At 37.4% G+C, this 26980-nt stretch overlaps 6 protein-coding genes across 16 annotated transcripts; 3 read left to right on the top strand and 3 right to left on the bottom strand.

The window, feature by feature from the left end:
• Positions 4561-6406, top strand: LOC18771582. Its single transcript, XM_007203073.2, has 4 exons — positions 4561-4808; positions 5175-5415; positions 5540-5589; positions 5906-6406. Exons 1-4 carry the CDS (start codon positions 4769-4771, stop codon positions 6208-6210), a joined length of 636 nt encoding a protein of 211 aa, XP_007203135.2. The 5' UTR covers positions 4561-4768; the 3' UTR covers positions 6211-6406.
• On the top strand, positions 6752-10204 carry LOC18771764 (BTB/POZ domain and ankyrin repeat-containing protein NPR1). Its single transcript, XM_007202810.2, has 4 exons — positions 6752-7890; positions 8213-8972; positions 9364-9567; positions 9685-10204. The coding sequence occupies exons 1-4, from the start codon at positions 7354-7356 to the stop codon at positions 9954-9956; spliced, it is 1773 nt and encodes a 590-aa protein (XP_007202872.1). The 5' UTR covers positions 6752-7353; the 3' UTR covers positions 9957-10204.
• LOC18769905 (heat stress transcription factor A-2) lies at positions 10632-13348 on the bottom strand. The gene is made up of 3 exons (XM_020567903.1): positions 12247-13348; positions 11195-12048; positions 10632-11102 (listed from the first exon to the last, which is right to left on the bottom strand). Exons 1-2 carry the CDS (start codon positions 12856-12858, stop codon positions 11203-11205), a joined length of 1458 nt encoding a protein of 485 aa, XP_020423492.1. The 5' UTR covers positions 12859-13348; the 3' UTR covers positions 10632-11102; positions 11195-11202.
• LOC18771206 (5'-nucleotidase SurE) lies at positions 14589-18006 on the bottom strand. Its single transcript, XM_007203061.2, has 10 exons — positions 17227-18006; positions 17023-17117; positions 16859-16926; positions 16737-16780; positions 16201-16278; positions 15930-16083; positions 15647-15799; positions 15386-15493; positions 15213-15278; positions 14589-15122 (listed from the first exon to the last, which is right to left on the bottom strand). Exons 1-10 carry the CDS (start codon positions 17523-17525, stop codon positions 15009-15011), a joined length of 1179 nt encoding a protein of 392 aa, XP_007203123.1. The 5' UTR covers positions 17526-18006; the 3' UTR covers positions 14589-15008.
• LOC18770156 lies at positions 18200-23968 on the bottom strand. Of its 11 annotated transcripts, none has more exons than XM_020568425.1 (10): positions 23690-23968; positions 22035-23347; positions 21615-21683; positions 21246-21374; positions 20910-20960; positions 20569-20709; positions 19471-20384; positions 19230-19377; positions 18751-18831; positions 18200-18679 (listed from the first exon to the last, which is right to left on the bottom strand). In XM_020568425.1, the coding sequence occupies exons 1-8, from the start codon at positions 23868-23870 to the stop codon at positions 19353-19355; spliced, it is 2823 nt and encodes a 940-aa protein (XP_020424014.1). In that variant the 5' UTR covers positions 23871-23968; the 3' UTR covers positions 18200-18679; positions 18751-18831; positions 19230-19352. The 11 variants fall into 11 exon arrangements, with proteins under 11 accessions (XP_020424014.1, XP_020424012.1, XP_020424010.1 ...); XM_020568423.1 differs by having other exon boundaries at positions 18200-18686; XM_020568421.1 differs by having other exon boundaries at positions 18200-18686; positions 18751-19056.
• Positions 24150-26175, top strand: LOC18770270 (30S ribosomal protein S16-2, chloroplastic/mitochondrial). Its single transcript, XM_007202651.2, has 4 exons — positions 24150-24360; positions 24650-24695; positions 25556-25767; positions 25858-26175. The coding sequence occupies exons 1-4, from the start codon at positions 24228-24230 to the stop codon at positions 25929-25931; spliced, it is 465 nt and encodes a 154-aa protein (XP_007202713.1). The 5' UTR covers positions 24150-24227; the 3' UTR covers positions 25932-26175.

Genomic DNA, 26980 nt, shown 5'->3' on the forward strand with positions numbered 1-26980 from the left:
TGTCCTTCCTTTACGGTCTGGCCAAGTTACCATAATGCCCTCTTCAAATTTCCACCGTATCTGATAGTTTTCCATTTTGTTTTGGATGGCCAAGCCTTCAAATTTGATGTGTTTGTGGTCAGAGTGACATTGTTTTGTGATGAATCGTTAACGTTTAGGGCTTCAAAGATTATTTAAATGAAATGTTTTGAGTATACACATTGTTTTTATAAATGATGAATAATTTATAAGCTTTTTTTAACCATTTCATGAAGCATTTGTTGTCACATTGAGTTGGGAAGCAAGACCCCCAAAGAAAAATCCGATCCGAAATCTTTCAATGGTATTTCACTAAAAGAAATATTAGAAACGTTCAATACATTTGTTTTTTTTTTTTTTTTATACAAGTAATATTGGAGTAGGGTGGATTTAAACGCATAACCTCGAGTGCATAGATAACTATTTTTAGACATTTGAGCTACAAACTCCTTGTAAAACGTGTGCTTGTATCGTGTTTCATTAATTAAAAATAATTTCTAAATGGTTGGATTTTTTTTTTTCTCTTTATAATTAAAAATATCAAATGCTAGTAAAATGAGAATCTATGAAGACGTTAGATAGGAATAAAAATTTGTGAAATTGGAGCAAAACAAGTCAATAGTCGAAAATTACCTTTGAAATGATGCTTAGGATGCAGGAGAGACGTGCTTGAACAATGCACATCAGTGAGTCAAAATTACCACAGAGAGTCAAAAGTCAAGACATTGAAATCGATATATAATAATAATAATAATAATAATAATTCAATATGTGCTTGAGCTTGTCAAGCAATGCAATCTTTCCGAGCTTTACCTTTGAACATCTTAGCTAGTTCATCCTAACAAAAATTCCATATTATCTAAAAACTGACCAGTAATTACCATTGAAAGTTAGTTTAAATAATTTTATAATTATTTAAAACTTCAAAGTAGGGAACATTAAACTTTAGAGGTTTTTTTAATATTGATATTTAATTAGACCATTAACTTGCATGGTGACCTTTTATTCCAACAAATAATGAGTGAATTTTTAGCATGGTTGTTGAACCGTAAAGGTCACGACACTGATTCCATCTGAAATTTAATACTAAAAATAAAATAGGGCACGAAGGACCAATACATATATAAATATAACTATTCTTACTCGTGTAAAATAATTAATCTTGGCCTACTTTTTAATTTTTTTAATTTTCTTTTATAATCATGTTTAGTCGTCCAATGTGCATTTTAACAATGGACGTTATGCAATCCAGGCAAGCCAATCCATCGTAAATTATTTATAATTTTTACTCTGTTTTTGTTGTGAGACAACTTTAATGAAACGAGAGAAACTTTATTAATAAAATGAAAAATTACAACAAAGAGAACAAAATACTTAACCTCAACTTAAAGAATCACATTATACGTGTCTTTCTGAATAAGATCGGAGAACAACTCAAACCGAATAATGATTTCCACATTATGCAGACAAAATCAACAATTTTTACTTTTTATATATAAGAACAAACCAACCATTGTCGTTTTCTTTATGAAAAACAATAATTATTGCTTTCATTTCAATCTACTTTACGCTTCATAATTAATTTATATGCATGCAGCATGTCTCACACCAGTCATCCAATCACTATCGCCAACATATTTTATAGGGCTTTTTTATAAAGTTATCTACCTAAATTACCAACGTTTTCATTGTATTAGTGTGTGTGTACATGCATGATGCATGATTCACGTAAAATTTATGTACACACATAGATCTTCATAATAAGTGCAATTAGTATTATGATAAATAAATATAAAGTGCGAGTAGACAACTGACCATAATATTCTTTGTGCATTATTATATTTTTTTGTACTTTTTCGTACGCTGAATTTTCATTCTTCACTCATTTGTCACACTTAAATATCGACCCATATGTAGACGACATATTGATAATATGGTCCAAATCAAATTATGATGTTTTAGTTTTTTTTTTCTTTTTTGCGAAAATGATGTTTTAGTTTTTGTAGGTGCAATAAATCAAATTTGTTGAGCAGAAGCGGTACACAAAGGGAAAGTCAATCAGTCAATCACACAAAATTTCCCAGAAGGGGGAGGAAGGGTGTTTATGTAAATTATGGTGACGTTAAAAAAGGCCTGATTTCTTTGTGGATTGTCCCCAGTTCCCGCCACAGCTGTATAGTTAGTTGACCCTGCTGCGTGCTGACGTGTACTGCTTTTATCTCTTTCTCTTGCCAGTTGTTGCATGGTTTTCCTAATTTAATTAAATTATTTCTGTCAACGTTTCTTAAAACCATGCTTTTGCAACGCGTTTTCGTACCTACAATTTGTCCAGCCGCCAAAATGGTCGATGCTGCCGATCTATAACTATATCGTGTTTTCTATGTGTGCATGCATGGTAGGATTTTGCTAGGGTTTTTTAGCATAGTCGAATTTTCATCGTTGATGCATGTGAGCAGTGGCGGAGCTAGAAGCTAATCTATGGGGGAGCCAGTATTATAAATACAAGATTATATAGAGCTATATTTTAATTAATATTGTAGTTGATGCATAAGAAAGAATTGAGTTTTCATGGAGTTTAGGGGGCATTATCTCTATAATTTATTTACGTATGACATGAGGGTAGTTATATATATACAATCAAGTATATAACACAGAATTTCGAATATATAAATAACTGCTCTTAATCATTTGAACTACGAGTCACTGCACCTAATCAATTATATATACTAGTCTCTTTGCACGCGCTTCCGCGCATGCGAGATGTTTTTTTTTTAAAAAATTTAAATTTATTTTAGAATTAAAAAAGATAATGGATATTTGTGTTCCATAAAAATAGGATCCATTATCTGAATTTTCTTTTAATTTTAATTTTTTTAATACGAAAAATTGTGAATTTACCATATTATCCTCATTTAATTAATAATTTTAATTCTTAATGTTTGCATTAACAAAGGGCATTTTCTGATATTTTGAATGTTTCACAGTTCTCTGCCTTTTGCTTTATATATATGGATAAATACATTATCCGTACATGTATTGAACGAATAGTTGTATATAGGCGTAGAGCCTACCACTATTCAACAGTTTTGGCCTCTAACAATAATGGAGCTCCATAACTATCCAAATTCAAGACTCATAAATGTTAAAAAAATAAATAAATAAATAAAAACTTTGGGTGGGGAGGCAGACATGCCTCATATCATACATATTTGTTTTCTGCCAATTAAATACCTCACCTACTTGCATTTCCAACTGCTTCGGTTGTTGCATATGACTCATTTAATATAATAAATTTTTATATATTTTATTTTATGAAATATAAATGAGAATTCAACAGCATACATAGGACTTAAAATTACTCATATTTGGCATTGTCATTTTGTACTTTTTTCAGTGTTATCAATAAAATTACTATCGCTTTTAATAAAATAAAAATAAAAATACTGCAAAACCCTAGTTTTATTTATTTTTCTTTTCCTTGTTTGATAGCTATATAGAAGAAGGTACGAAGAAATTCGAGGAAAATGTGGATGGAGAGAATTCAAATCAAAATTGGGTTGATTGTTTCTTTTAAATTAGCAGCCTCTAAAACCCTCTCAACCTAAAAAGTTTTCAAACACTAAACCTTCAGCTAATTATGCGTTTTAAGTAAGAAATATAGTTTTCAATGGATTTATTTATGCAACGTTGCAGCCTGCAGCTGCAAGTGCATAGAATTTTCTTCAACTTCAATTCAAGGCTTCAAAGTTGATGTCTGCAGCCTTCGACTGTGCGTGCATTCCGTTCTGAGTGGTCAAACTGACGCCACCAAATATAAATACAATCCAGAAAGAATCAAGACTTGATAAAAATACAAATAAAAATAAATATTTTCCATGAAGGAAATGGGTTCGCTCCATCTATTGCCAACAAAATCCATGGGCTCTCACTTCTTTTTTTCCCAAAGCTCATGGACCCTCATGATCCAAAACAACAGTCCATGGACCCACATTAATTTTTCCAAATTCCATGGGCTCCCTTTTTAACAAAAGAAATGTCTTCCGACCCAAAAAAAAAAAAAAACAAAACAACTCATACCCTATTTCAAATGAAACTGGGATGGGCCCTGACAAACAGATACTAATATATATATATATATATATATATATATATATTTTTTATTATTATTATTATTATTATTATTTTAAAAGACCTGTCTATAATGTATATATATATATAAAAATAAAAAAAGGGTATAGCCGGTCGGCTATACTATTCCTTAAATATAAAAAAGGAGTATAGCCGCGCGGCTATACATTTTCTTTAAAAACCGAGCATAGCCGCGCGGCTCTACTATTTATAAAAAACTAAAAAAGGACCGCCGCTGTCAAGAAGGTATAGCCGCACGGCTATACTATTTTAAAAAAACCGCAGTATAGCCGAGCGGCTATACTATTTAAATACATTATAATCAAAAGGTATAGCCGCCCGGCTGTACGATTTAATAAATAGGAAAAAGCTTTTGAGAGGGACACCTCTTGAACCACATTTCTCATGTTACTTTGTTAGCGGGTCCAAAGCCGCCACCTTCCAGGTAGACCCAACCCAACCGTTGCCTTGTCCAAACTGGCACACACGTTTTGATTCTCTCTATATTTTCTTTTGTCAATCTCTCCTTACGCCAACTGATATTCTTTCCATCTTCATCCTAATCTCTCTCTCTCTCTCTCTCTCTCTCTCTCTCTCTCTCTTTGTCTGCCAAGCAACTCCGATGGCGGAATCCAAACCCAGCCCAACGCAAGCTTCACCCGGTACGGTTTTTGGAACTTTCTAATCTGTCATTCTCGTTTTGTCTCTGATACCCTTTTGCTAGAATTTTCAATTTCGTCTTTTTTCTTGATGGATTATTGAAAAGATTGGTTTTTTCGAGGTGGGTTTGAGATTTTAGGAGTGGAAATGAATATTTTGAATCTAATTAGAGTCTGGGATTGGATTGACTGTGCTGAATTTCCTTGTGATTCCTTGCATTTCCGCAGCAATCAATCATGAGCTTATTTGAAGTGATTAAATTTATAACTGCTCCAGAATGTGTAGTTGGTAGATTATAATTTGTCTGTGTAGAAAAGAGAACGATCAAGGGGGTAAATTTATTTTTAAATATTTAAAATTTCTCACAGATAAGGAAGTAAAGGCACCTAATTTGATTGAAAGAGCAAAGGAAGAGATTGGAGCAATAATGCACACTGAAAAATCACATAACGATCACAAGGAAACTCATGGCATGCGTACGGATATTGATGAAAAGACCCCACTAGACAATGTCAAAGCTCCAAATATGTTTGAACGAGCGAAGGAGGAGTTTGAGGCTATAGTTGAAGCAATCCATCCCAAGACAGAGTCTCCCACTCATGGCAAAAGGTTTCCCTTTTTTTGGCTCACTTTGTTGTAGTTTTGAACAATTTGAAAAGCTGAAAGCAGGCTGAAACTGGCCTTTTGCTGTGCTTAGGTTTTGACCTTATTGCTTTTCTTAATTTGATTGCAGGGAGGAAAAAAAGGAGTCGAAAAAACAGGAGAAAACCGACTCTCAATCAGGTATGAAATTCATGATAATGTTGCTTTTATGAGATGGTTTCTTGGAACTTTTACATTGGTTTCCATGACTAGCACAAGCAGTTTTTAGAAGATAAGAACAATGGATTGTGGTCAATACTGTTCTGTTTGTATAATATTTTGCCTCTGTTTCTTTTATCTTCTTCATTATAATTTGTGTACTGTTATGGACAACTAAAAAAATTTGAGAGAAATCTTCTCCATCGTATGCATGCTGACTGAATGTTGTTCGTGGAGAAATTTTATAAGCCAAAAGTCGAGTCTTTTTAGTTCTTAATACTAGGTTTCATGTCTGCAGAAAATAATGCCAAGACAACTAACTTTATTGGGAAAGCGAAGGAAAAGATTGGAACGATCATGCACCATGAGAAGTCACCAAAGCTTCATGATAAAGAAACTCATGACAAGTCACCAAAGCATCATACTGAAGAAACTCATGGAACGAGTGATGACATAGATGCGAATATCCCAATCGATCATGTTAAGGCTCCGAATGTTTTTGAAAGAGCAAAGGAGGAAATCGAGGCTATTGTCCAATCGATTCATCCCAAGAAAAAAGAGAAAAATCCAGTTTCTTCACCTAAGAAGGAAGGTGGACTGTGAGTGTCAATAGGAAAAGGGTTGGAGAAAGTGTGCTTTCCTCGTGGGAACAAAGATCGGTTGTGAATTCTGGTCAAATTGTGATATTTCTTCCTCATTCTTTTCTGCCCGAATACAACTCGGGTTATACATGAGAAATTATTATATACCCCTTTTTCATGACTCAGTTTATATATGAAAATCGTGTGCATTCAACATATGTCTCTTCTTATCACTTCGTAGGTCTACTATTTTTATCCCCAAAATAGATATAAGATGTTGGGTTTAACTAGCATCAATCACCTATGCGCTTGTAGGCGACAATCACCGTAGTCGATGTGAATCTCTTACGAATCAGTGGTTCATAGCCACCCAAAGAGATGTAAATTGATCCAGTAGATGACTTTTAACCCTACAGTCATTTTCAGATTACACCATCCTCATCTTCAACCAAAACTTCAGATCTTCCCCCCAAATTTTACTGCAGTATTTGTATATATTTTGCTGCTAGGCTTACCACTTCTGCACATTAAAGTAAAACTAAAAAACAAAGAAGCAGAACCTTAACAGAGAAGGCAGAGCAAATGAGAGCAACTAAAAAAAGCTGCAGATCGGAGCTCATGACGATCATGGAAGATTATGAATGCAGAAGCTGAGGCCATCACTGACATAAACAAAACCCCAAAACGGCTTGTTTTTTGGTCTTTTCCATTTTCTATTTTATCCGGATTACCACGCACTCGTGCAGGCATAAAATCCGACTTCAAAATTTAGTCCCATCTCCCTTTCTCTTTCACTGTTCTCTGTCACAGTCCCAACACAGCACCACTTTTTTTGCCTATCTTTTAACTTGGTACTTGTGCTTTATGATTGGATAATAATTAATGTACGGAAATATTGTTATTATTACCACCAACAACAACAACCAAAAAAAAAAAAAACAAACAAAGATTTTGATCAGCAATTTTTTTGTTTGCGTAATTGGGTTTTTGTTTTCTCTCATCTCATCGTCACCCATGTTCACAGCTAATGCTGATGTTGTTGATCTCTCTCTGTCTCTCTCTCCTCTGACTTCAAGTCCAAAGTTCCCAGCTTTCACTCCGAAACTTATAAACCCCATTAACCCAACAGCTCATATTAACTCATTTCTGCTCTGTTCTCGTTTCGATGGAATTCAAAGCCGGAGTCTCGGACTCAAACGACGTCGTTAGCAACAGCAATTGCTACAGCAGCACCATCTCCTGTATAGCATTATCCCACTACCCTTCGCCTCCCGATATCTCGGCCCTCACCCGCCTCTCGGATAACCTCGAATCAATCCTCGACTCGGCCGATTTCGACTTCTTCGCCGACGCCAAAATCGTCGTCAATACCGGCCGAGAAGTTCCGGTTCACCGCTGTATTTTATCGGCGAGGAGCTCGTTTTTCAAGAACGTGTTTTCTGCCAAAGATATAGGATCAGGCTCAGCCGTTCGCTTCGAATTGAAGGAACTCGCCAAGGAATACGACGTCGGATTGGACTCCCTCCTCGCCGTTTTGGGTCATTTGTATAGCGGCAAGCTCAGGTCGTTGCCTAAAGGCGTTTGTGTCTGTGTGGACGACGCTTGTGCCCATGTCTCTTGTAGACCCGTCGTTGATTTCATTGTGGAGGTTCTCTATGCTTCTGCAAGTTTTCAAATCTCTGAATTGGTCTCTCTTTATCAGGTAAAAACCCACTGCAGTATATGCTAATGTAGCAGTATTTGTTAGTTTATGTTGTCCAACAAATGCTTATAAGGTAAATTGCTATTAACCCATCATTAAAAGTTAATAAATTTGATTAATGGTTGAGATTTACAGTCGATAAATTTGAATTTGATTAATGGGGGAGATTCACAATCTTATTTTGTTGAACAGTTTGGCAAAGATTACTTTCAGTGTTTGTTTATATATGTGTGTATGAAGATGGATGGATGTTTTAATTGTTGATTGTGAGGTTTCTGAAATTTTGTTATTAGCTTGTTGTATATTGATTATTAATTTCCAGAGGCATCTGCTAGATATTCTTGAGAAAGTTTGCATAGATGACATACTGGTGGTTCTGTATGTTGCAAACATGTGCGGCAAAGCGTGTGAGAGATTGGTGGGGAGGTGTGTTGAGATAATAGTTAAGTCTGATGCTGATGTTGTAACTCTTGAGAAAGCCCTGCCCCAACACACCGTGAAGCTGATCACCGATTCGCGGTTGGCACTTGGCTTGGACAGGCCTCAATGCAACACCAGTGTTAGTCATTTTCCAGATAAACACACCAAGAGGATACACAGGGCTTTGGATTCGGATGATGTCGAATTGGTACGAATGCTGTTGAAAGAGGCGCATGCCAATCTTGATGATGCCTATGCCCTGCACTATGCTGTGGCATACTGTGATGCAAAGACCACGACAGAGTTGCTTGATCTTGGGCTTGCTGACGTTAATCACAGGAATCCGAGGGGGTATACTGTGCTGCATGTTGCAGCGATGAGGAAGGAGCCTAAGATCATTGTGTCCCTTCTCACAAAGGGTGCTCGCCCATCGGATCTTACGTTGGATGGGAGGAAAGCTGTTCAGATCACTAAGCGCCTCACAAGGGCTGCAGATTTTTTTAAGTCTAATGATGAGGGCAAGTCTTCTTCCAATGATCGCTTGTGCATAGAGATTTTGGAGCAAGCTGAAAGAAGGGATCCGTTGCTTGGAGAAGCTTCTCTTTCACTTGCTATGGCTGGCGATGATCTGCGAATGAAACTCTTGTACCTTGAGAATAGAGGTAATCTACCATTCATTTTTGCTGTACCGGTGCTTCTTCATCTTGTTGATCTTTCTGAGATAACCCTTTTGTTTGCTGTTTACTATTATCCAATTGATAACATGATGGGACAATATAAGTTTTACATGTTTTGTGTGAGTTGTGGCTTCTTATCAGTTCCTACTTAACCATTGTTGCAATCCCATCCATTTTCGTCTCAGTTAAAGTGACTGAAATACGACATTAACACGTAACAGAACAAATGTGCAGTATTGCATCATGTCATTTATGGGTTTTTTTTCCTCCTGGTTTTGTCTGACATAGTAGTTTATTGCCCTTTGTAGGATGCATCCATTGCCTATTATTAAACGAGCTTATGATTAAGTTATTGACTGATTATCTCTTGTCTCAGTTGGACTCGCAAAATATCTGTTCCCCATGGAAGCAAAGGTTGTAATGGATATTTCCCAAATTGATGGCGCTTCTGAGTTTCCAATAGGTGGCATCAGCTCCAAGGATCTGGCCAGTTCCCAGAGGACCACCGTGGACTTAAACGAGGCACCCTTCAAAATCAAGGAAGAGCACCTTCTCAGGCTACGAGCTCTATCTCGAACTGGTAATATTATATGCATTTCTCTTCATGAACAACCACATTCCATACATTAGCTTTGCTGTTTCAGCAATTGAAACATCTGATTGCTGTACCATTATGTTCTGTGGTTTATGTGAGCAGTGGAACTTGGGAAACGCTTCTTTCCTCGTTGCTCAGAAGTACTGAATAAAATAATGGATGGTGATGACATATCACAGCTTGCATACACCGGGGACGATTCTCCAGAGTTACGGCTCTTGAAGCGACGAAGGTACATGGAGCTCCAAGAAGTGCTAAGCAAGGCATTCAACGAGGACAAAGAGGAGTTTGATCGGTCTGCAGTGTCTTCTTCTTCTTCCTCAACGTCAATAGGAGTAGTGAGGTCTAATGGAATGCTCACCCTCAATCAATAATATAATTTTCATCATTCTGTTATGTTCATTCTCACCTTCTCTTTCATCTTTTCCCTTTTTAAATCATAATTCTGTATTACATAGATTATAGGAAGTTCAGTCGAATTGCTTAGTCTCATAGCGATGATTTCATGCCTGTGTTCAGTCTACTGTGAATTTTCCTTCATGTTCTTGGTTAGTATTGGATGAACTTTGATGGAGGGATAGTTCTATTTGCACTCGATTGTCAATTCTGCACTGGTTATTTATTTCTTGTTTTTTAAAAAAGTTAAAAGTTTTATTCTCCGGCTGTGCGTTTAGCCATGTCCTGGCCAAGTAAATTTAAGAAACAAAAAAATAATAACAAAAAATGAGTAGGTTACGATTTTTTGTCAATAAAGATTTTCGATGTGTAAAACAAACACACCTTTGCTTTGCTTGTAAGAGAAGACCTTCTATATAATTGATTTTTTTATATATTAAAAAAAACATAAAAACCAAGTGGTGCTTAATCCAGATGTTTGATTACCATAAAAACCCAACTTAACTTAATTCCAAAAACATTGATTTTGTATTTGCTTTTTCAGACCACAAAGATTGCATCCAAAACCCAATTTAGCAACGTCTTAATCTTCCCCAAAAGACTCATCAACAATAAAATACAGCAGCATTATGTGTCATTCAAACACGTGGGAAGACTGAAAACACAAATGAGTTCGTTCGAATTTTCTAGTTAGGATCTATCTACATTCAGCTACACACATCTATTCTTTAACAATTTAAAATTCGGGGTTAGGGTAGGGTGGGACCCATATATCATCAACTTTGTCAGGTACCAGGGAGGCACATGAGCTGAATGAACAGGATTGCTATACACTACCATAGCTGAGTTGTAACCAAACTCCAAACAGAAGACACCATGAATTGAAGCAAAACTGAAAGATGGGATTTTTAACATGCACTCTATTATACAGAGTTTATCTGCTAAACCAAGCTGTGCAGTATCAGTTCAGCAGCGGAGAGGGAGAGATATTTACAATTTAGGTATAAAAAGACAAGGGTTTAGGGAAGAAAGGTACACAGAAAGTTATATGGACAACTACACAAGATAGGCTAAGGAGTTCTTCATTCATCTGATGTTGCATCTTGATTCTCAGGTCTCTGCAACTGTACAAGCAACAACCCCAAGAACACATTATATTTCCCCATATTCACAACACAAACACAATTCTTCATATTTAAGAGAACATAAAACATACCTGTGAAATCAAGGCATGGCCCCAATTACCCCAGCTTGCTCCATCAGGCAGTGACTTACATAACCACTCCAATCATGTGGCTTGCCAATCAAATCCTCCAATTCTTGATAAAAATTAGAGTCATCGACTTCAAATTCATCTTCATCAAAGACTACATTTTCCACCTGGAAATTCTCTGACATGCCATGATAAGCAGTGGGCATGTCTTCCGTGCCGGTTCCGGCCATCACGTGGGGCTTAAGATCTTGAACTGCATTGCCTGATTTATCAATCATGGGAGCTGGCAATGGGGCTTCATTTTGTTTGGCAACCTTTGCCTCTGCCACTTGTTCAGCAAGCACAGACTGCATAGGTACCAGTTCTTCCTCAAGTTGGCTTCCACAATCCAAACTGAGGCTGGTATCAATCCAATCACGCAAGCTTTCAAGGACTTGGACTGAAGGCAATCTCCTTCTCTTGCGTAGATCACTCCCATCCAGCTCTCTCTTTATCACTCTCTTCTGCATTAGCTTTTGGACAATGGTGGGATTTGTGGCTGTTTTGGTGAGGAAAAAGAGCATCCTTTGGTTCTTACACTCCGAATTTCGAATTCGTTGTTCAACAGCAGTCAGTTGATGCTGTGAGTACTTTTGTTGTTGTCTGAGATTCATGATTTCCAATTTCAAAAAGTCTTGGTCTTTCTTTAGACTTTCAATTTCGGCTTCTAACCCAGTTTTGGTTGAATCAACAGAGCCTACAGTTGGCTGCTTGTTATATCTGATTCTTCTCTTGATGTTCTTCAGCAAGTGCTTCTTCCCTCCCTGAAACCCTTCATTTGCAAACTCCCACCTGTCCGGATCAACCTTCTTGAAGCCCTGAATGCATAATAAGATCCATTAAGAACTCAATGACCAGGAAGATTTAAGCATAACAAACTAAGCAGAAACCATATGTTCAAATGAGAAAAAACTATAAATCATTCAAACAAATGAAAGAAGAAGTAAAAAAGGACATGCAACACACAAATCAAATGTGAGAGACGAAAGGTTTCAAGGAAAAGATATAATTTTTACATAAGTGTTGAGTTGGCGGATGAAGCTTGAGAAATTGTTGTGCTTGAAGTATTTGGGCAAGAGAGTCCTGGAGAACTCGTAAGAGTCCCAAACAATGAAGCTCTGACCAGCTGCACTCCATGAAACAACCGAATTGGTTTCTGGGTCATCCACCACTTGAAAAGTCTTGTTCAAGAAGGGTGGTGGTCCTGCCTCGTGCAAACCCTCCATGGGTTTAGGCAACGCCATGGATGAAGATGAAGAAAATGTACCACCATCACCACCATTAAAGTTCCCATCATCTCCCCCATCAACATCAACATCATCATCCACAATTACAACATCTATGTTTTCTTCTTTAATACGGAACAGTTCCTTGGCTGGTTTTGGCAAAGCAGGGGATGAAGACGAAGAAGACGACCGATCACAATTACCACCTTTGAAAGTCACTGCCTTTTGCTCTTCCTTGGCCGGAGCCACTTCTTCTGTGGCTTTATTCAACTCATTCTCTGCTTCTTCTAAACCATTGCTGGGTTTTGGCGACTGGGTTGCTGATGACAGTGGCAGACGAGACCTACCACCACCACCACCATCCCCACCGCCACAACCACCACCGCCTTCAGGAACCACCATTTTTTTTCTTTTGAATTTGATGCAAGGTTTTTACAAGTTGCCGAGTGAACCTAACAGTCTGCAGAAAAAAAAGATTTAATGGGGTTTAGTGAGAATGGCAGAGCTTTATATATCATGTACCTGAGGGCAGAGGCAGGAGCAGAGTGGTATTGTTTATGCCTTTGTTTAATTTGTTTTTTTATTATTTGGGTTTTTTTAATTTAATTTGCCTCTTCACTCTCTCCTGGTTTCGTGAGAAGGACAGTACGATTGCATCAGTATGTGTGTGTGTGTGTCCATTTGGGGTTTGCAACTTCTGTGGGAGCATTGACACGTTTGCATACTTCTGAGACTTTTTTCCATTTGGGGTTGCTAAATTGACCGCCTCTTCTTTTGTCCCCACACCTAAAAACCAAAGTCCCTCTACTTTCTAGAAACTTCCAAATGACCCCAACTCTTTATTTAAAATAATTTTGTAGGGTTGATCTGGTCGGTATTGCAGAGCTCAGAGTGAATCTATGAGGGAACCCCACAATCCAAGTGCCAAGTGTGAGTCTATGAGGGGACCCCACAATCCAAGTCCTACTGCATCTAAGTATACAGGTTAAAACTTAAAGCTCAAACACTCTTCGAGGATGTTGAAGTATGGGTACTAAGTAGGGTATATGTTTTCATCTCAATCTCTTAGTTAAAGATTTTAGTTATGGAGTGTGTGTGGTTGTCAAAAGTTAGTGAAATAAAGGGATGATATTGATGCCGGCCGGCATTGTATTGTATAACATGTTCAACTTGTTAACAATTGTTATGCTTATTGAATGGATGGGACTTGGAGGTACATGATGATGATGTGAGGACTCGCACGCATTATTTTTGTAGTCAGCTCTTCCAAACTACACAATAATATTCTTTTTTTTTTTTTTTTTTTGGGTCGAGTTAGAGTTGTGTGACGAGTTATTGATAGTCAGATTGTTTCTTGATAATTTAAACGGCCATAATTATGCGGTTTGAATTGTCAGTTTCTCATTTGAATGCTAGCCAAATGTTATAACTAGTCGCATCATATGGTTTGGTGAGTTATATGCATTCAACAGGCAATCAACAATGAATTCTAAAAACATCACATATTTCACAAGTGTCACATGATTGTTAAAAATGACAAATTTAGCTATTAAATTTTTTACGATTTGATGTTTATTACTACTCTATTTGTCATATAAATAGTAATATCACAAGTTTAGTAAATTTTTAAGAAACATTTATTGTGTTCTAAATCTTTAAATGAAAACCGTAACGGTTAAAAAGAGTAGATACTTTAGGGTATTGTAAAGTAGCATATACGTTCCTTTCCCAACCATACTGGCAACATAGGATGATTATACACGTACTAGCAACATAGCATGCTTATACCGTTATACGGATAAGTGCTTGAGTACTATTTCTAAACAAGTATAATAGATAGCTTGGAAATGCTCCATCGACATATCTTCTCGCAGTGTTGCAAACATGATCGTTGATCAAATTGATTGTTAGTTGATTGTGTGTGTGTGCATGTTCCCAGTTTAAGAATATAAATTCGGACTCAGGAGTGAAAAAAATTTAAGAACCCTAATCCCCAAAATCAAGCCTAAATTGGAATGGGAGAAGAACCAACTTGGTTTTTCTCTTATATGGCATAATTGGACCGAATTGCCCCTCCATGTGAGAGGCACATGTTTAAAAAGTAATGGAAGTTACTAGTTAGAGATTTGATAGAAACTAACGAGTGTCCTTGATTGCTTAAAATTAGAAACTACATGGACATAGTTGATCAAATTGAAACTACATAGACTAAAGTGATAAAAGTGGCAAAACACAGGAACCAAAAATGACTTTTTGACATTCTAAAGTGTAGCTTATCGAGATCCAATCACAGAATGCCAAGTGTAATAAATAAGATTGACAAGTTAGGTTTGCTCAGAAAACCCAATTCATTCCAAGTTGCACCACAATATTTTCCACCTTTAATAACAGGAAACTGAGGCTTGCCTTTGCCTTGCCAGGCCATTTTGCCACAATAGTTTGCTCACCATAGACTCCTCTTGCTACTAAATAATATCCAGCCAAGAGATGAAATTAAATATTTGAATTAGTGCACTAAAACTTTAAGGTCATCCACTAATGCTCAAAGATTATCAACGAAATGCCAAGGGATTCTTGGCCAGTGCACCGGCAATCCAATTCGACACTGAGGCTTGAATTTCTGATCCAATGGTTGGAGGAGATATCAAAATAGGAGTAATTGCAACCTACCATATGCCAAAAGGCAACACCAAATCAGCAATTTGGGGCAATGAAGTTGATCAAGTGATGTTAAAGGAATCAAATTTCCAACTCACAAATCCATCTTCAAGTGCTCTGATGTCCAGATCTTCATCTACATTTTCCTGCTCCTCCTCTAAGAACTGCATAAAAGAAAGCAATGGATAGCTCAACTTGAGATCCTGGATTTATGTTTTCTAACATGGTTTTTGTCATGCAGTTTAGAGTCATTTATGTCACTTGTTTATACCTCTAAACGAAAGCATTTGACTGTTTTTTCCGAGTTGCTTTTTCTGGCAGCTCCAACAGATTCAATCTCCACATTCTGCTTCTGAGAGTTCAAGCGGCGTGCTGCGCCCTGACAAAATCCAAGGAGGAGGTAGGCCATTCAAGAATGAACACTAGAGCATTGCCTACAACTTTTTGGTTGATCGAAGAAACTATAGCATTTCTGTTATTAAATAAGTGTTATTTAATTCTTAGCCCCAAAACAGAAAAGGGTGCTACTTACAGCTGCAGAAGCATCTCGGCTGAGCTGTGCTAGCTGAATGCCAAGGCTTTGCTGATTGGACATGAAATGGGGAGCAGAAGGGCGTTTATTGGTGGACACAGCTTTCCAGCTCAAGGAGGATCTCCACAGGCTCTGCCTGGTCACTTTGAAGCCCTGATGAAAAGCACAATATTCAAATTTTGACTTTTAATCATCAAGTCTAAAACTATGTTCGACTTTTCATAACAGAATTTTATAATGCCTACACTTCATGTAGAAATTAAACTAGTTGTAAACAGCAAACCTTATTTGTCAAAGGAGAACTAGGAATCTCAATGTTCAGTAAGCAACTTTTGGGGAAAACTCCCTCCTGGATGCTTTTTACAGCTGCATATATTAATGGCAAGGACACACCCACTGCATCCTTCATATCACTTTCACAGCTTACATCTTTCTTCCTAAAAAAATCAAAGACAAAAGAAAAAAAAAGTTAAACCTATTGCAATGCCAATGTATAAAGAAGAGACAACCATTTACATATTATGATTATTAGAGATAGAAAATGTAGTGATCACCAATTCAGTGATATGCAGAGAGATGATACACCACATATTAATGCCTCTCTAGCTCCGGCCACAGCACCGGAGTAGAACCTGTTATCATCAAGTCACAAATCCATTAGTTAAAACGAAACGAAAAAGAAGTTGTTACTGATTAAACCGAAAAGTGTCCCCATTTTGGTATAGAATCTATAAGACTATGATCTATCAGTTCAGAAAACAAGTAGTCTGACGCTTGTGCCAAGCCAACAAACAACAGTAAAAGACAGTTTTCAGAAACGAAAACGACGGTAATGAGAGGACCACAGGTCCACAGCAAAAACTCTGTCGTTTACAAAAGAAACCAGCAGTAGAGAAGTTTCCACGGTTGTGCCGGAGAAGTACTGGACTACAGTATACCGACTGAAGTAGAGCAAAAGTTTGTCGTTTTATTAGAACGACAATGAAAAAGCTGTCACTGAAAAAGCTACCAGAAGCTGCCAATTTTACAGAGAAGAATCACGTTTCGCCAGTAAAGATCTGAATCTGAAATGCAAGAAAGAAGTACTGACGTGTTATTTCCAGAGCTTGATCCTCTGTTTATTCCACTGACGACCTGAAAATCAAGAAAGATCATTGGTTGATGGAGCAATCTGAACAAACCTCAAATCAAACAGTTAGAGATCAATAATACCAAAGCAGGCTTTGACCACGCGAATAATGCCCCCGATAATGCTAAAGACACACAATCTGCTGGCGTTCCTGATATTGATTATGCCCATAATCACATAATTAATATATAATTCCGGATTATATACATATATGTACACTGTACGGTGAAAGAGAGAGAGAGATTACCGGAGACTTCAAAAGCGGTGGCGCCGTTGATTTGAGAAGAAGACACAGAAATTGTCTCACGAACAGTTACAGAGTGACCGGCGACTGATCTATCTCTGCAGCAGCCAAAAAATTAAACTTTTTATAATGATCTCCTTCTGTTTGATTGGTGAGAAAGTGGAGGAAAATACATGAGAAGGTGTGTTCCTAGAGAGAGAAACTAACAATTGAGGAGCGCAGACGCAGACATCAAGGCGATCATCGAGAGCGAGAGCTTGGACGAGAAATGTGAGACCAGGAGACTCGATTCCCTCTCCGTTTGTGACCAAAACCACCGGCTTTACGCACTCCTTGCCTTGAATGGCGTCCTCGCTGCTCGAGCAGCATGATGAAGACACTTTGTTTAGTTCAGAGGCGTTGGAGGACCGTTGCTGCTGGACGCCGTCGTTTTTGAGGGCGAGTACTTGTTGAAGATTGGAGACCAAGCTCGCAGGCATGAAGTTGCTTTTCGCAGAGGTCGTCATCGTCGGAAAGTGGAAGAAAGAGAAAAAACAGAGAAAAGATTAATGGGGTGTTGAATATATGGAGAGTATGACGTAGACGATCGGTTCTGAAGTTGGTTTAAATAATTTTGGAGCGAAATGAATTTCTATACCTGCTTTTTATTAGTGGTTATTTCTTTTTGTTGTTTATTTATTTGTTTTTTTTTTGGGCTTAAATTATTTGCACCGAAACTCTGCATGTGGAGGATCTTATTTGTTTATGTTTGTAGAGGATGGATGATCTAATTGAACTTCACGTAGGTACGAATTTCAATTATTATCTCGTAGATTAAACAATAGGTTGTGAGAGTTTTTTGATTAAAAGTTAATGGTAATTATAACCGTTAATTATGCCACTTAATTAGGACAGTAAGTTCGTTCTCTTCTCTTGCTCATTACGTTAAGAGGCCCACTCACACGAGTCCTCGAGCTCCTCTAGGCCCCAGTTAAAAAGGGGCACCGACTTGAACCCACAGAGGTAAAAAGTGGGGCCAGCTAATTTATTGGCATTATTGTGAAATAGTACCCATGGGGTATGGATGGAGTAACAAAAGATGTTATTGCAAAATTTATGGTGTTAGGTTGTGGGTTCAGGGTCAATAAAGTGAAGCACGATGATTTGAAAAATGGAGATGCCTTAACATCATTAGATTTCACCAGGAACAACAAATTTAGACATTTCACTTGAACTTTAATGTCTTTTAACCCTTTTCCCCGAACGTGATAGGAAAAATGGTTCCACTTGTCCACAACTCATTTCATTCACATGCACTGCAGAAAAGCCTGCAAGATATGAGATGTAATTTCATTGTGTGGTACAATACAAACAAATAATGTAAATTTGACTCCTGGATTGGAGACAACATCAACATGTAGATCCTTTCTAGCCTTCATCAGATCCAAGACTAGTTTGGATTATTAGCAGAGAGCAGATAGGTTAGTGCATTGATACTGTAATTGTCTGCAGCTTTTCAACAATATTCCAATGCTTTCTTTGGCACATGGAAATGCATCACAGCCCAGCTTTTGTTGTAATGACATCTTTGGCTTTCAATCTAATTGTCAAACTTCCCAATAGGAAGCAAGAAAGGATAAAAATGGGCATACGACTCAACAAGCCTCCTATTACAAGTAACCTGCAATCTGCTAACCATGTTCAGAGTAGCCCTAAAGTAATCCATTGCAAGTTGGTAAGTAAAGCCAATACCTAAGATTGATTCCGGCAGCGGACGAAGGTGGATGGATTTCCACACTGAAACAAGGATGCAAATGTTGTATTCAAGAACATCTGTCCTCCATATAACAAGGCAGTAAAAAAGTTAGGTTTTTTTCCTATACGGGAGCACGAAAGCAACAAGAACAAGGTTAAGATGGCAGTCACATGAGATTGGTATCCATAGAGTATAATCAATTAACAGTTACAAAAGTTTAGCCAGCCTGAAATTCATTCAATGAAGAAGATCCTCAGTCACCAAAATCCATTATATTGAAGCCATCAAACTCCTATAAATTCCTTTTGAAAAATAAAATAAAACAACAAAAGAATTAAAGTTAGCCTTTACCTGTTAGACTCACAACTGCCTCTTAAAGAAATATAAGGAAATATTACTTACAATAGTGTAAACAAGAAAACTGCAAACTGTACCTTGCTGACAGCTGCTGAAATTATACGAGTGAGTGACTTACTACTTGTGCAGACAAAGGGCCCGCGAGATGCCACCTAATAGCTTTGTACTTTTTCTGGTGTATTTGACCAAACTGAACAAATAACAATCTTGATTCTGGTTGCATGGGGACCCTTCTTGTCACTCAATTCTGCCCAAGGCACAATTCACTGTTTAACACCATGCAAACTGCTTGATGTTTCTACCAATAAGGGATGAGAAATCTAAAATTCTAAAAGCTTTTGCTGAATCATTCTGCAAACCTGTCACTGATACTGCTATTCCTAGTTTCCTTATCAACTTGAGCACCAGTAGAGCCAATTGACTGGTTCATGTTTTGGGTTTTATACTTTGCTGCAAATGCTAGGGTAGAAAAGAGTCCCCTCTGGAATGAATTTGCTGTCTCTTTACAAAACCTGGATGCTATGCGATCTGAAGATTGACCTGAAGTAAGTGGAGAAGGTGGCAGCCTCAACGAGATTCCGCTTGAATTTTGAGGTTTATCAGCTGTAGTTTGACTCTCACAGGAATCAATATTGCTACCATTATTCCAAAATGAAGGCAAGCTAACCGGTTTCTCACTACTAGAACTAGCTACCGAAGATTTCCCGAAAGGATTAAAGTGTGTTCCCTGCAGTACAGCCGATTGATTAGCCTTTAGCATCCCATTCAAGTTTTTGACAGTCTCTGACACACATGGGCTTGTCTGACGGCTGACTTGGTTTTTACCCCTTGCATCATCTGGTGAAGCCTTGCCAAATGATAAAAAATTAATTCCTTTAGGAGTGGTTACTGGTGGAGTTCTCTTTAAAATCTCAGTGGAATTTTGAACAGAACTTAATGGACTTTGATCTATCTGGTTCCCAGCTTTGGCACCATTATTCCTATCTGGGGCTAAGCCTTGTTTAGACATACTGGAATGAACCAACGATGAATTCGGAATAGAGGGGAAGCTAATCCCTTTGTTAGCTGGTTCAGGTTGTTTCAAAACAGTCTGTGTCACATTCTGTTTAGTATTATTGCGAGAATGGATCCCCGTTGAGTAGGCCAAAGCATGGACATTCTGCTGGGAGGCACCACCAGTGTTTACTTGTTGAGATCTGGAATTATTCAGCACCATAGGAGGCTTCAATTCAGGTTTACATGCAGCAGTTGCACTATCTTCATTGGATGGCATCTGAGGAAAATTGTAAACTTGATTAGCGATTTAACTTATTTTAATAGCAAATCAATAAGGTAAGCTCTAATGATAACTACTCAGGGCAGATAGTTAAACATATGTAATGTAATGATAGACCTTGCCAAGCAGGCTTTACATTATAACTGGCTCTAATTAGCATCTTATACAGACAAGAATTTACCTTGTGTGAAAACATACAACGATCACCTCTGCTGCAGAAACCATTTTCTTTAAAATTGTTACAGGGATACTTGGAGAGCTCATGATCATATTGGCAGTCATCACCCTTCATGCACGACTGACGAGCAAAATGGACGCAGGGCTGCAACCCCAGAATAGAAAATAACGAAAATGCATTAAACCAATCACAAAGCTTATATAGCATTTATAATTTAAATCTTATTAAATGGGGTTAGGCGAGCAAATGCAGCAGTAAAAAAGCACTCTTAAATATATCCTTTGATTAATAGGAAGCAACTAGCGTCACGAGAAAGTATTAAGAACACAGTCCAGTGAGCATACCTTGGATTTTGTTAAAGGCACCGTATCATGTGAAAATTTGCACTTGTCACCCTGTGAAACAAAGATAAAGTGTATAACAATAAGGAGATAGATATGGGAAGGAAATCAAAAGATGCCAGATGATTGGCACCCCAAAATTATTTAGAAAATAAAAGCAAGGATTGCTTTGGCAACCCTACAGAGATAGTTTTGAGGAAAAAAACTTCAGAGTATTAACTTTGCAATAAGCAATATCAATGCACCCTGCCCAAGGAGATTCTAAAGTGAAAATTTAGGTAAGTTACACATTCAATAGAGATGAAACAAGAATAATAGAATTGAGAGCACAGTACAAACCTCATGGCATCTTCCCCTCACAAAATGGCGGCAATATGCTACAGTTTTTGCTTTCTGTATTGGATGCAGTTTCAGCCTTTTAACACCAAGTTCCCTGTTCTTTTCCGCTCGTTTCTTTCGTTCTTTAGCCTGCACAATGCATTGTTCACAAAAGGAGATATTTCTATAAGCAGACAGAAAATGTTACCCTTATGAACTGGACACTTCGACAATGAAAAAATTCTCAATTACTTTTTAGATGTGTCAGGATGAATTCCAAAGAATATCACAATAAGATACTTTTCGAAACAATTTACAATGAGATAGTAACATCAACAAACCCAACTGAACAATGTAGGAGTGAAATGCAATTTAAGGAAAAACTAATACCTTTTTCTTTTCTTTCTTTTCCTTTGTTGGAGGACCACGCTTTCTTTTATTACAGGCACCGTCATCCCACTGCACATGATAAATAATAGACCATAACATATGATCAAAATTTCATGATGATAAAATAAATAATTAAAATATCATGAATCTTCTTCTGGATGATATCCCCTTTTCGAAAGCTAGATTGGTTTGTCCTGCTTCTGTTGGTTTCGGGGTTTATCCCCTCCAGTTTACCCACAAAAAAAAACTCGATGGATTGAGGACAAACTCTAGAGAATGGTGGTATATTGATATATCACAGAATGGACGATTCAAACAGCTATAATGGTATGAGTATACAACAATAAAAAAATAAATACCAACGAGAAAAAAAAAAAAAAAAAAAAAAAAAAAAAAGGAGTATGCAAGTGAAAACAATACCTTTTCTTCAGATGTGATTCCATGGTTTCCGGCTGCGGGACATCCAATACCCATCCTCACTCCATTATCTTGCATTTCAATTCTTCCACCCTCTAGCAAAGGATTAGAGTCATCTACCTTTAAGGCTTTCACATTTTTACCCTCAACAACCCCTGGTCTACAAATCATCTCAGTTCTACTACTTTCTCTGAGTTCCGCCCCTCTATCAATTTTGCCTTCGTCAACCATGTCCACCAGAAAGGAATTGGAGCCAAAATCTTTGTCATTTGCTACATTACAAGAGTGCTCTTTTCTATCAAGTGCATCTTTAAATATCTGCACCTCCGGAACTTTCTTTTCCTCCAACACTACTGTATCATGCAAAAGCACATCATTCGATCGGTCATCCATCCCATCGTCACTAGAAATTTCTCCCTCTTCAACATCTTCACTCATATGGCTGGGAGAATTTATTGCCGTTCTGGTGCAAACTATTTCCTCCAGTTCCTTATTCTTTTGCTGCATTTCATGTTCTACTTCTAAATCATTATTTTTCCGTGAAGAACTTTTGTCTTTGCCATACTCAGCAGGCTTTGAAGCTTCAGCAACCATATCCTTATTTAAAGAGAAATCAAAGGAGTCAGGGACCTTTTGACTAAAGTTTTCTGGCTCCTTAATCGCTCCAACTTCAGTAATGGGAATAAAAGATTCCTTTGCACCTTCGGAAGATACATAAGTCTCCAGTTCCATTGCTTTCTGTTGAATTATAGGCTCTACATCCAATCTGTTAGTCATCAACAAGGAATTTTGTTCATTAGACTCTCTTTGATTTGAACTTTCACCCATCGCGATAGTATGTAAAGATGAATAAAGTGTTCCAGAAACCATTTGAACCGAACTTTCAGATATCACTGTTGCATCATGTTCTTCTTGGTTAGTCAACAATGCAACCTTATCACTGCCACTCTGGTTCTGGTCCAATGATGTGGCTGAGGGTCTATGAGTGTCGTCTTCATTTCCTTTCGCCATCCGCTCTGGCTCATCCATCAGAATCTGCTCAGGATCGAAATCCAAATCTTGAAAATCAATTGCAAGGATATTTTCGATGTCCATCACTTCGTTCAGTTTTGAAAAATCCTCATTTTCTTCCACGTTCAGTATACTCTTTATCTGCTCTAATTGTTCCTGAAAATCATTAGGATTACAACTCTCATCAGCCACTCTGACTTCTTCAGCTGCCGAATTCTTAGGCCCCATACTGCCAGGACCAACCAATTCAACATTCTCCAGCACTTCTTTTTCAGTTGCTTGCACTGGTTCGATGCTGCCATTATCTTAATACAGGATAAAGAAGATCAAAATCAGGAAAAACAACACAATTATAACTAAATTTGTCAACTCAAAAAGAAAAACCAAAACTTAAAAACTAAAACTAAACATTCCAATAGCACCTCTTCCAAGTGCAAGTGACTAGCTACTGCGTGCTTTAAAAATTTGGCAGCAAAATAATCTTAGTAAACCAAAAAAGAAAAAAATTATCAAACTTTTACTTTCGAAAGCTATTAATTCACTTCCATCGCCAACTGAACAACCCTAATGATAAAAAAAATAAAAATAAAAAGAGTTTCTCAGTAACCAAACAAAACTAAAAACTGAGTTGTGGAAATTTAATCTACCTTGATTAAGCTCTTGAGGTACATTTTGATCGGCAGCTGAATGCTGCGACTCCTCGTAGCAGTGAGATAGGATTCGAACCAAGGAACGGTACGTTCCGCTCTTGAGGTGTCTTCGACAGTGAGGAGGGAAAGCGATTAGAGTTTGCGAGGGTTTTTCGGTTTCAATATTTGCTTCCTCCATTGTTGCCAGAAATACCAAGAAATTCAAATTCCTTCTCTTCCAATCAGAAACCCTATAAAAGGGTTTTGAAAGTCAGAAACTTTCAGATTTTATTTTATTTTTTCTGTTGAAAAAACTTTCAGGACTTCCCCCGTCTAGGCGCTAACCGCCTTCAACATGCACTTGGAACGACGCTGGGCCGGGTCATGGGCCGGGTTAAATGTTGGGCTAAACCTGTTTATTAGTATTATTGGGCCGCACAGGTTTTTTAATTTGACCCGAAATAACATTCAGATCAGTTCCTTAAACCCTAGAAAGCAGATGTAGTGAGTTACTGGATTTTCCCGACCGAGCGATCATTTTGGTGGAGCTAAGAAAATGGTGGTGAGGATACGATTGGCAAGGTTCGGATGCAAAAACAGGCCGTTCTATCGGGTCATGGCGGCCGATAGCCGATCTCCTAGAGACGGCAAGCACCTCGAAGTCTTGGGTTACTACAATCCCTTGCCAGGTCTTCTCTCGCTTCTCTCTCTGTTTATGGGTTAGGATTTTTTTTGGTTTCTTAGGGTTTTGTTAATGATAGCTAAAGAAATGAAGCATTTCATATCGGTAGAGCTGAATTTGATGAATTTTGAACAAAATTGCAATTTCTGTGAAGCTGGGTAAAAATTCAGAAGGATAACGCGTTTTGAGTATGAATATCTAAAGAAAAGGATTAGTTTTCTTTTTCTTTTTCATTTGGGTGATATGAATAGTTGATATTTAAGCAAATTGTCTTCAATGTGTATGATTTTGTACAGGCCAAGATGGTGGCAAACGAATGGGTCTAAACTTTGAAAGAGTGAAGTAAGTGACTTTCAATGCTTCATTTTGCATGTTTCATTGTTGGTGAATTGCCTTTAGATGTACTAATGTGTCAGTTAAGTTTAGATTTTGTGTCTTTCAGTGTTAGGGTTATGGTATAATATCTCATGTTCATGCTAGAACTGGAAGGTGGCTGTGCGTAAATGTGACCCCTTGATCTCCCGATGTTAATTAGTCTGTGTCCCTTGTTCGTGTTTTGGTTTCAGATGGACTGCCCAGTCCACCTTAATTAGTCTGTCTATGGTGCGAGGAAAATACTGTACTAGGCTTTGTAATTGGCTGTAGTTTATTTTCCTCTTGTTGGTTTTAGTTATGTTTCTTCTAATTGCTGTAGGTGTCTTTGTACCCTTTTGAATGAAAATCCAAGATTACGTCCAAAAAAAAAGATCTCCAGATGTTAGGTGAGAGGAGGATAATGTGTTCTCACGGAAAATTAAATTATATTTTGATCAAGTGACTTTGTTCCTGGAAATTACTGCATGTTGTCTGGAATATAAATTTCAATCATGGATTTACTTGATTCTCTGCTTGTTCTAATTATGTAGATGCTTTAAGATGAAATTAATTAATGGAACTGTTTTAAGATTTTGAGGAAGCTGAAACAACTGTCCCAGGATATTTTTATTCTATTCTGTGTGCTTATTGAGACAATTAATGCCTTCTGTTGTACCTCGGAGTTTCTAACAGGATGCGCATGACTTCATAATCTCCGGACAACAATTGATCTAGCAGATTTTTATTGGTTTTATTTTGCTAGAGTAGTAAATAGTTGCTAAAGTTTCTTGTGTCTTCAAATAAGTATAACAATTGTGTCACACAAATTTTGTTCCTGCTTTCTGCAGGTATTGGCTATCTGTTGGAGCTCAGCCCTCAGATCCTGTGCAGCGCATTCTTTTCAGAGCAGGGTTGTTACCTCCACCGCCAATGGTGGCAATGGGACGTAAGGGTGGGCCACGTGACACACGGCCTGTAGATCCTTTGAGTGGAAGAATTTTGAGTCCTGAGAAGCCAGCTAATGGTGATCAAGTGAAAGATGCGGAAAGCACTGAAAATGGTGGTTAAGACAGTGCAAGAACTCCATGAAACTCTTCATCCAAAATTTATAAGATCATTTTTAATTAAATATCTTTTGTATCTGTTTTAGGGCAACGGGGTTTGCAAGAAACAATCTTACATATCGGATTGCAGGATAAGCAGCTTGGTGTCGGTCAATTCTGAACAGCTTGTGAAGAGATAACAAGTACTTAACTCACATGTAGCCATAAGAAGTGCTATTTACTGGCTACTGTATTGAATGTTTGATTTTATTTAGTTTGTGGAATGAATTTCAGCTTGTTCTGATTTTACCTCACATCATCATCATCATCGCTGTCATTTTCAGTTTTTCATTTTTTATATTATATGTATGTAGTGTTCGTTTTGGTTATGTGGAGCAGATTGTGCAGCCTGGTTTCTAGCCAAATATCTCTCTATTTCGAAATTGAATGGTCTCTATTGTCTACACTTTTTTGCACTCATTTTTGCCGACGAAATTGCCTGCGCTAATCAATTGTTCCTCCTGTTACAAAACAAATTATTGTGGAAATCTGTGGTAAACCAATATTGATAACGTTTCAAACACGTGCACACACAAGTTGTGTTTGGTTCATGGAAATAAATTTATGGAAATCAGTTCTTGTGTCTTTTCGAAATGATGAGAAATGGAGATTTATTTTAATGCTTGGAAAGTAAAGAGAGTAATTGAAAAATATCTTTTTATTTCCTTACCTATGTTATGTTAGTTATGAATTGGAAATAAAATTGGTTTAGTATTTCAGTTATACCTTTAAGTTACAAAAACATAATTAATGTTTTTCTGTATTTATTTGATTTTTTAGAACCTTTTCTATTGAGAGAGGCGATAGAATACTAAACTCATAGGCACACTGCACGGATGCTAGGACTCAAATCCAGGACCTTGCCTGAGGGAGTAAATACTCCAAACCACTACACTAGTGGGTCCTTTGCTTATTTATTCGATTTTTAATGAGGATAAATTAATCATATAAAACTTAATTAATGTTTACCTTGGTCCTTGATTTCCCATTGGAATGGAAAATGAAACACAAGTTGGATGGACGGTTTCATTTCCCTACTCATTTTCACATTAGTGACAAGACCTTTTCTCTATATGGACTTACCAAACAAATGAGAAATTAACTAATTTTCCATTCCCAAGCCCCTTTCCCCGTAAATCATTTTTCCATGTGAATCATCTTCTAATGCAA

The sequence above is a fragment of the Prunus persica genome, chromosome G7 (genome assembly GCF_000346465.2).
Source record: "Prunus persica cultivar Lovell chromosome G7, Prunus_persica_NCBIv2, whole genome shotgun sequence".
Classification (NCBI taxonomy): domain Eukaryota; kingdom Viridiplantae; phylum Streptophyta; class Magnoliopsida; order Rosales; family Rosaceae; genus Prunus; species Prunus persica.

Excerpts from the sequence above, each read along its gene's own strand:
- LOC18771582 (XM_007203073.2), top strand. The coding sequence starts at position 4,769 with ATGGCGGAATCCAAACCCAGCCCAACGCAAGCTTCACCCG. Across the intron at positions 4,809-5,174 it reads CCCAACGCAAGCTTCACCCG|ATAAGGAAGTAAAGGCACCT; the intron begins GTACGGTTTTTG and ends AATTTCTCACAG. Across the intron at positions 5,416-5,539 it reads TCTCCCACTCATGGCAAAAG|GGAGGAAAAAAAGGAGTCGA; the intron begins GTTTCCCTTTTT and ends ATTTGATTGCAG.
- LOC18771764 (XM_007202810.2), top strand. The coding sequence starts at position 7,354 with ATGGAATTCAAAGCCGGAGTCTCGGACTCAAACGACGTCGTTAGCAAC. Across the intron at positions 7,891-8,212 it reads AATTGGTCTCTCTTTATCAG|AGGCATCTGCTAGATATTCT; the intron begins GTAAAAACCCAC and ends ATTAATTTCCAG. Across the intron at positions 9,568-9,684 it reads ACGAGCTCTATCTCGAACTG|TGGAACTTGGGAAACGCTTC; the intron begins GTAATATTATAT and ends TTATGTGAGCAG.
- LOC18769905 (XM_020567903.1), bottom strand. The coding sequence starts at position 12,858 with ATGGTGGTTCCTGAAGGCGGTGGTGGTTGTGGCGGTGGGGATGGTGGT. Across the intron at positions 12,049-12,246 it reads TCCGCCAACTCAACACTTAT|GGCTTCAAGAAGGTTGATCC; the intron begins GTAAAAATTATA and ends TTATGCATTCAG.
- LOC18771206 (XM_007203061.2), bottom strand. The coding sequence starts at position 17,525 with ATGACGACCTCTGCGAAAAGCAACTTCATGCCTGCGAGCTTGGTCTCC. Across the intron at positions 16,084-16,200 it reads CTCTGCATATCACTGAATTG|GAAGAAAGATGTAAGCTGTG; the intron begins GTGATCACTACA and ends TGATTTTTTTAG. Across the intron at positions 15,800-15,929 it reads GTTCTCCTTTGACAAATAAG|GGCTTCAAAGTGACCAGGCA; the intron begins GTTTGCTGTTTA and ends GCTTTTCATCAG.
- LOC18770156 (XM_020568425.1), bottom strand. The coding sequence starts at position 23,870 with ATGGAGGAAGCAAATATTGAAACCGAAAAACCCTCGCAAACTCTAATC. Across the intron at positions 23,348-23,689 it reads ACCTCAAGAGCTTAATCAAG|ATAATGGCAGCATCGAACCA; the intron begins GTAGATTAAATT and ends TCCTGTATTAAG. Across the intron at positions 21,375-21,614 it reads AAAAGAAAGAAAAGAAAAAG|GCTAAAGAACGAAAGAAACG; the intron begins GTATTAGTTTTT and ends TGCATTGTGCAG.
- LOC18770270 (XM_007202651.2), top strand. The coding sequence starts at position 24,228 with ATGGTGGTGAGGATACGATTGGCAAGGTTCGGATGCAAAAACAGGCCG. Across the intron at positions 24,361-24,649 it reads TTACTACAATCCCTTGCCAG|GCCAAGATGGTGGCAAACGA; the intron begins GTCTTCTCTCGC and ends GATTTTGTACAG. Across the intron at positions 24,696-25,555 it reads CTAAACTTTGAAAGAGTGAA|GTATTGGCTATCTGTTGGAG; the intron begins GTAAGTGACTTT and ends TGCTTTCTGCAG.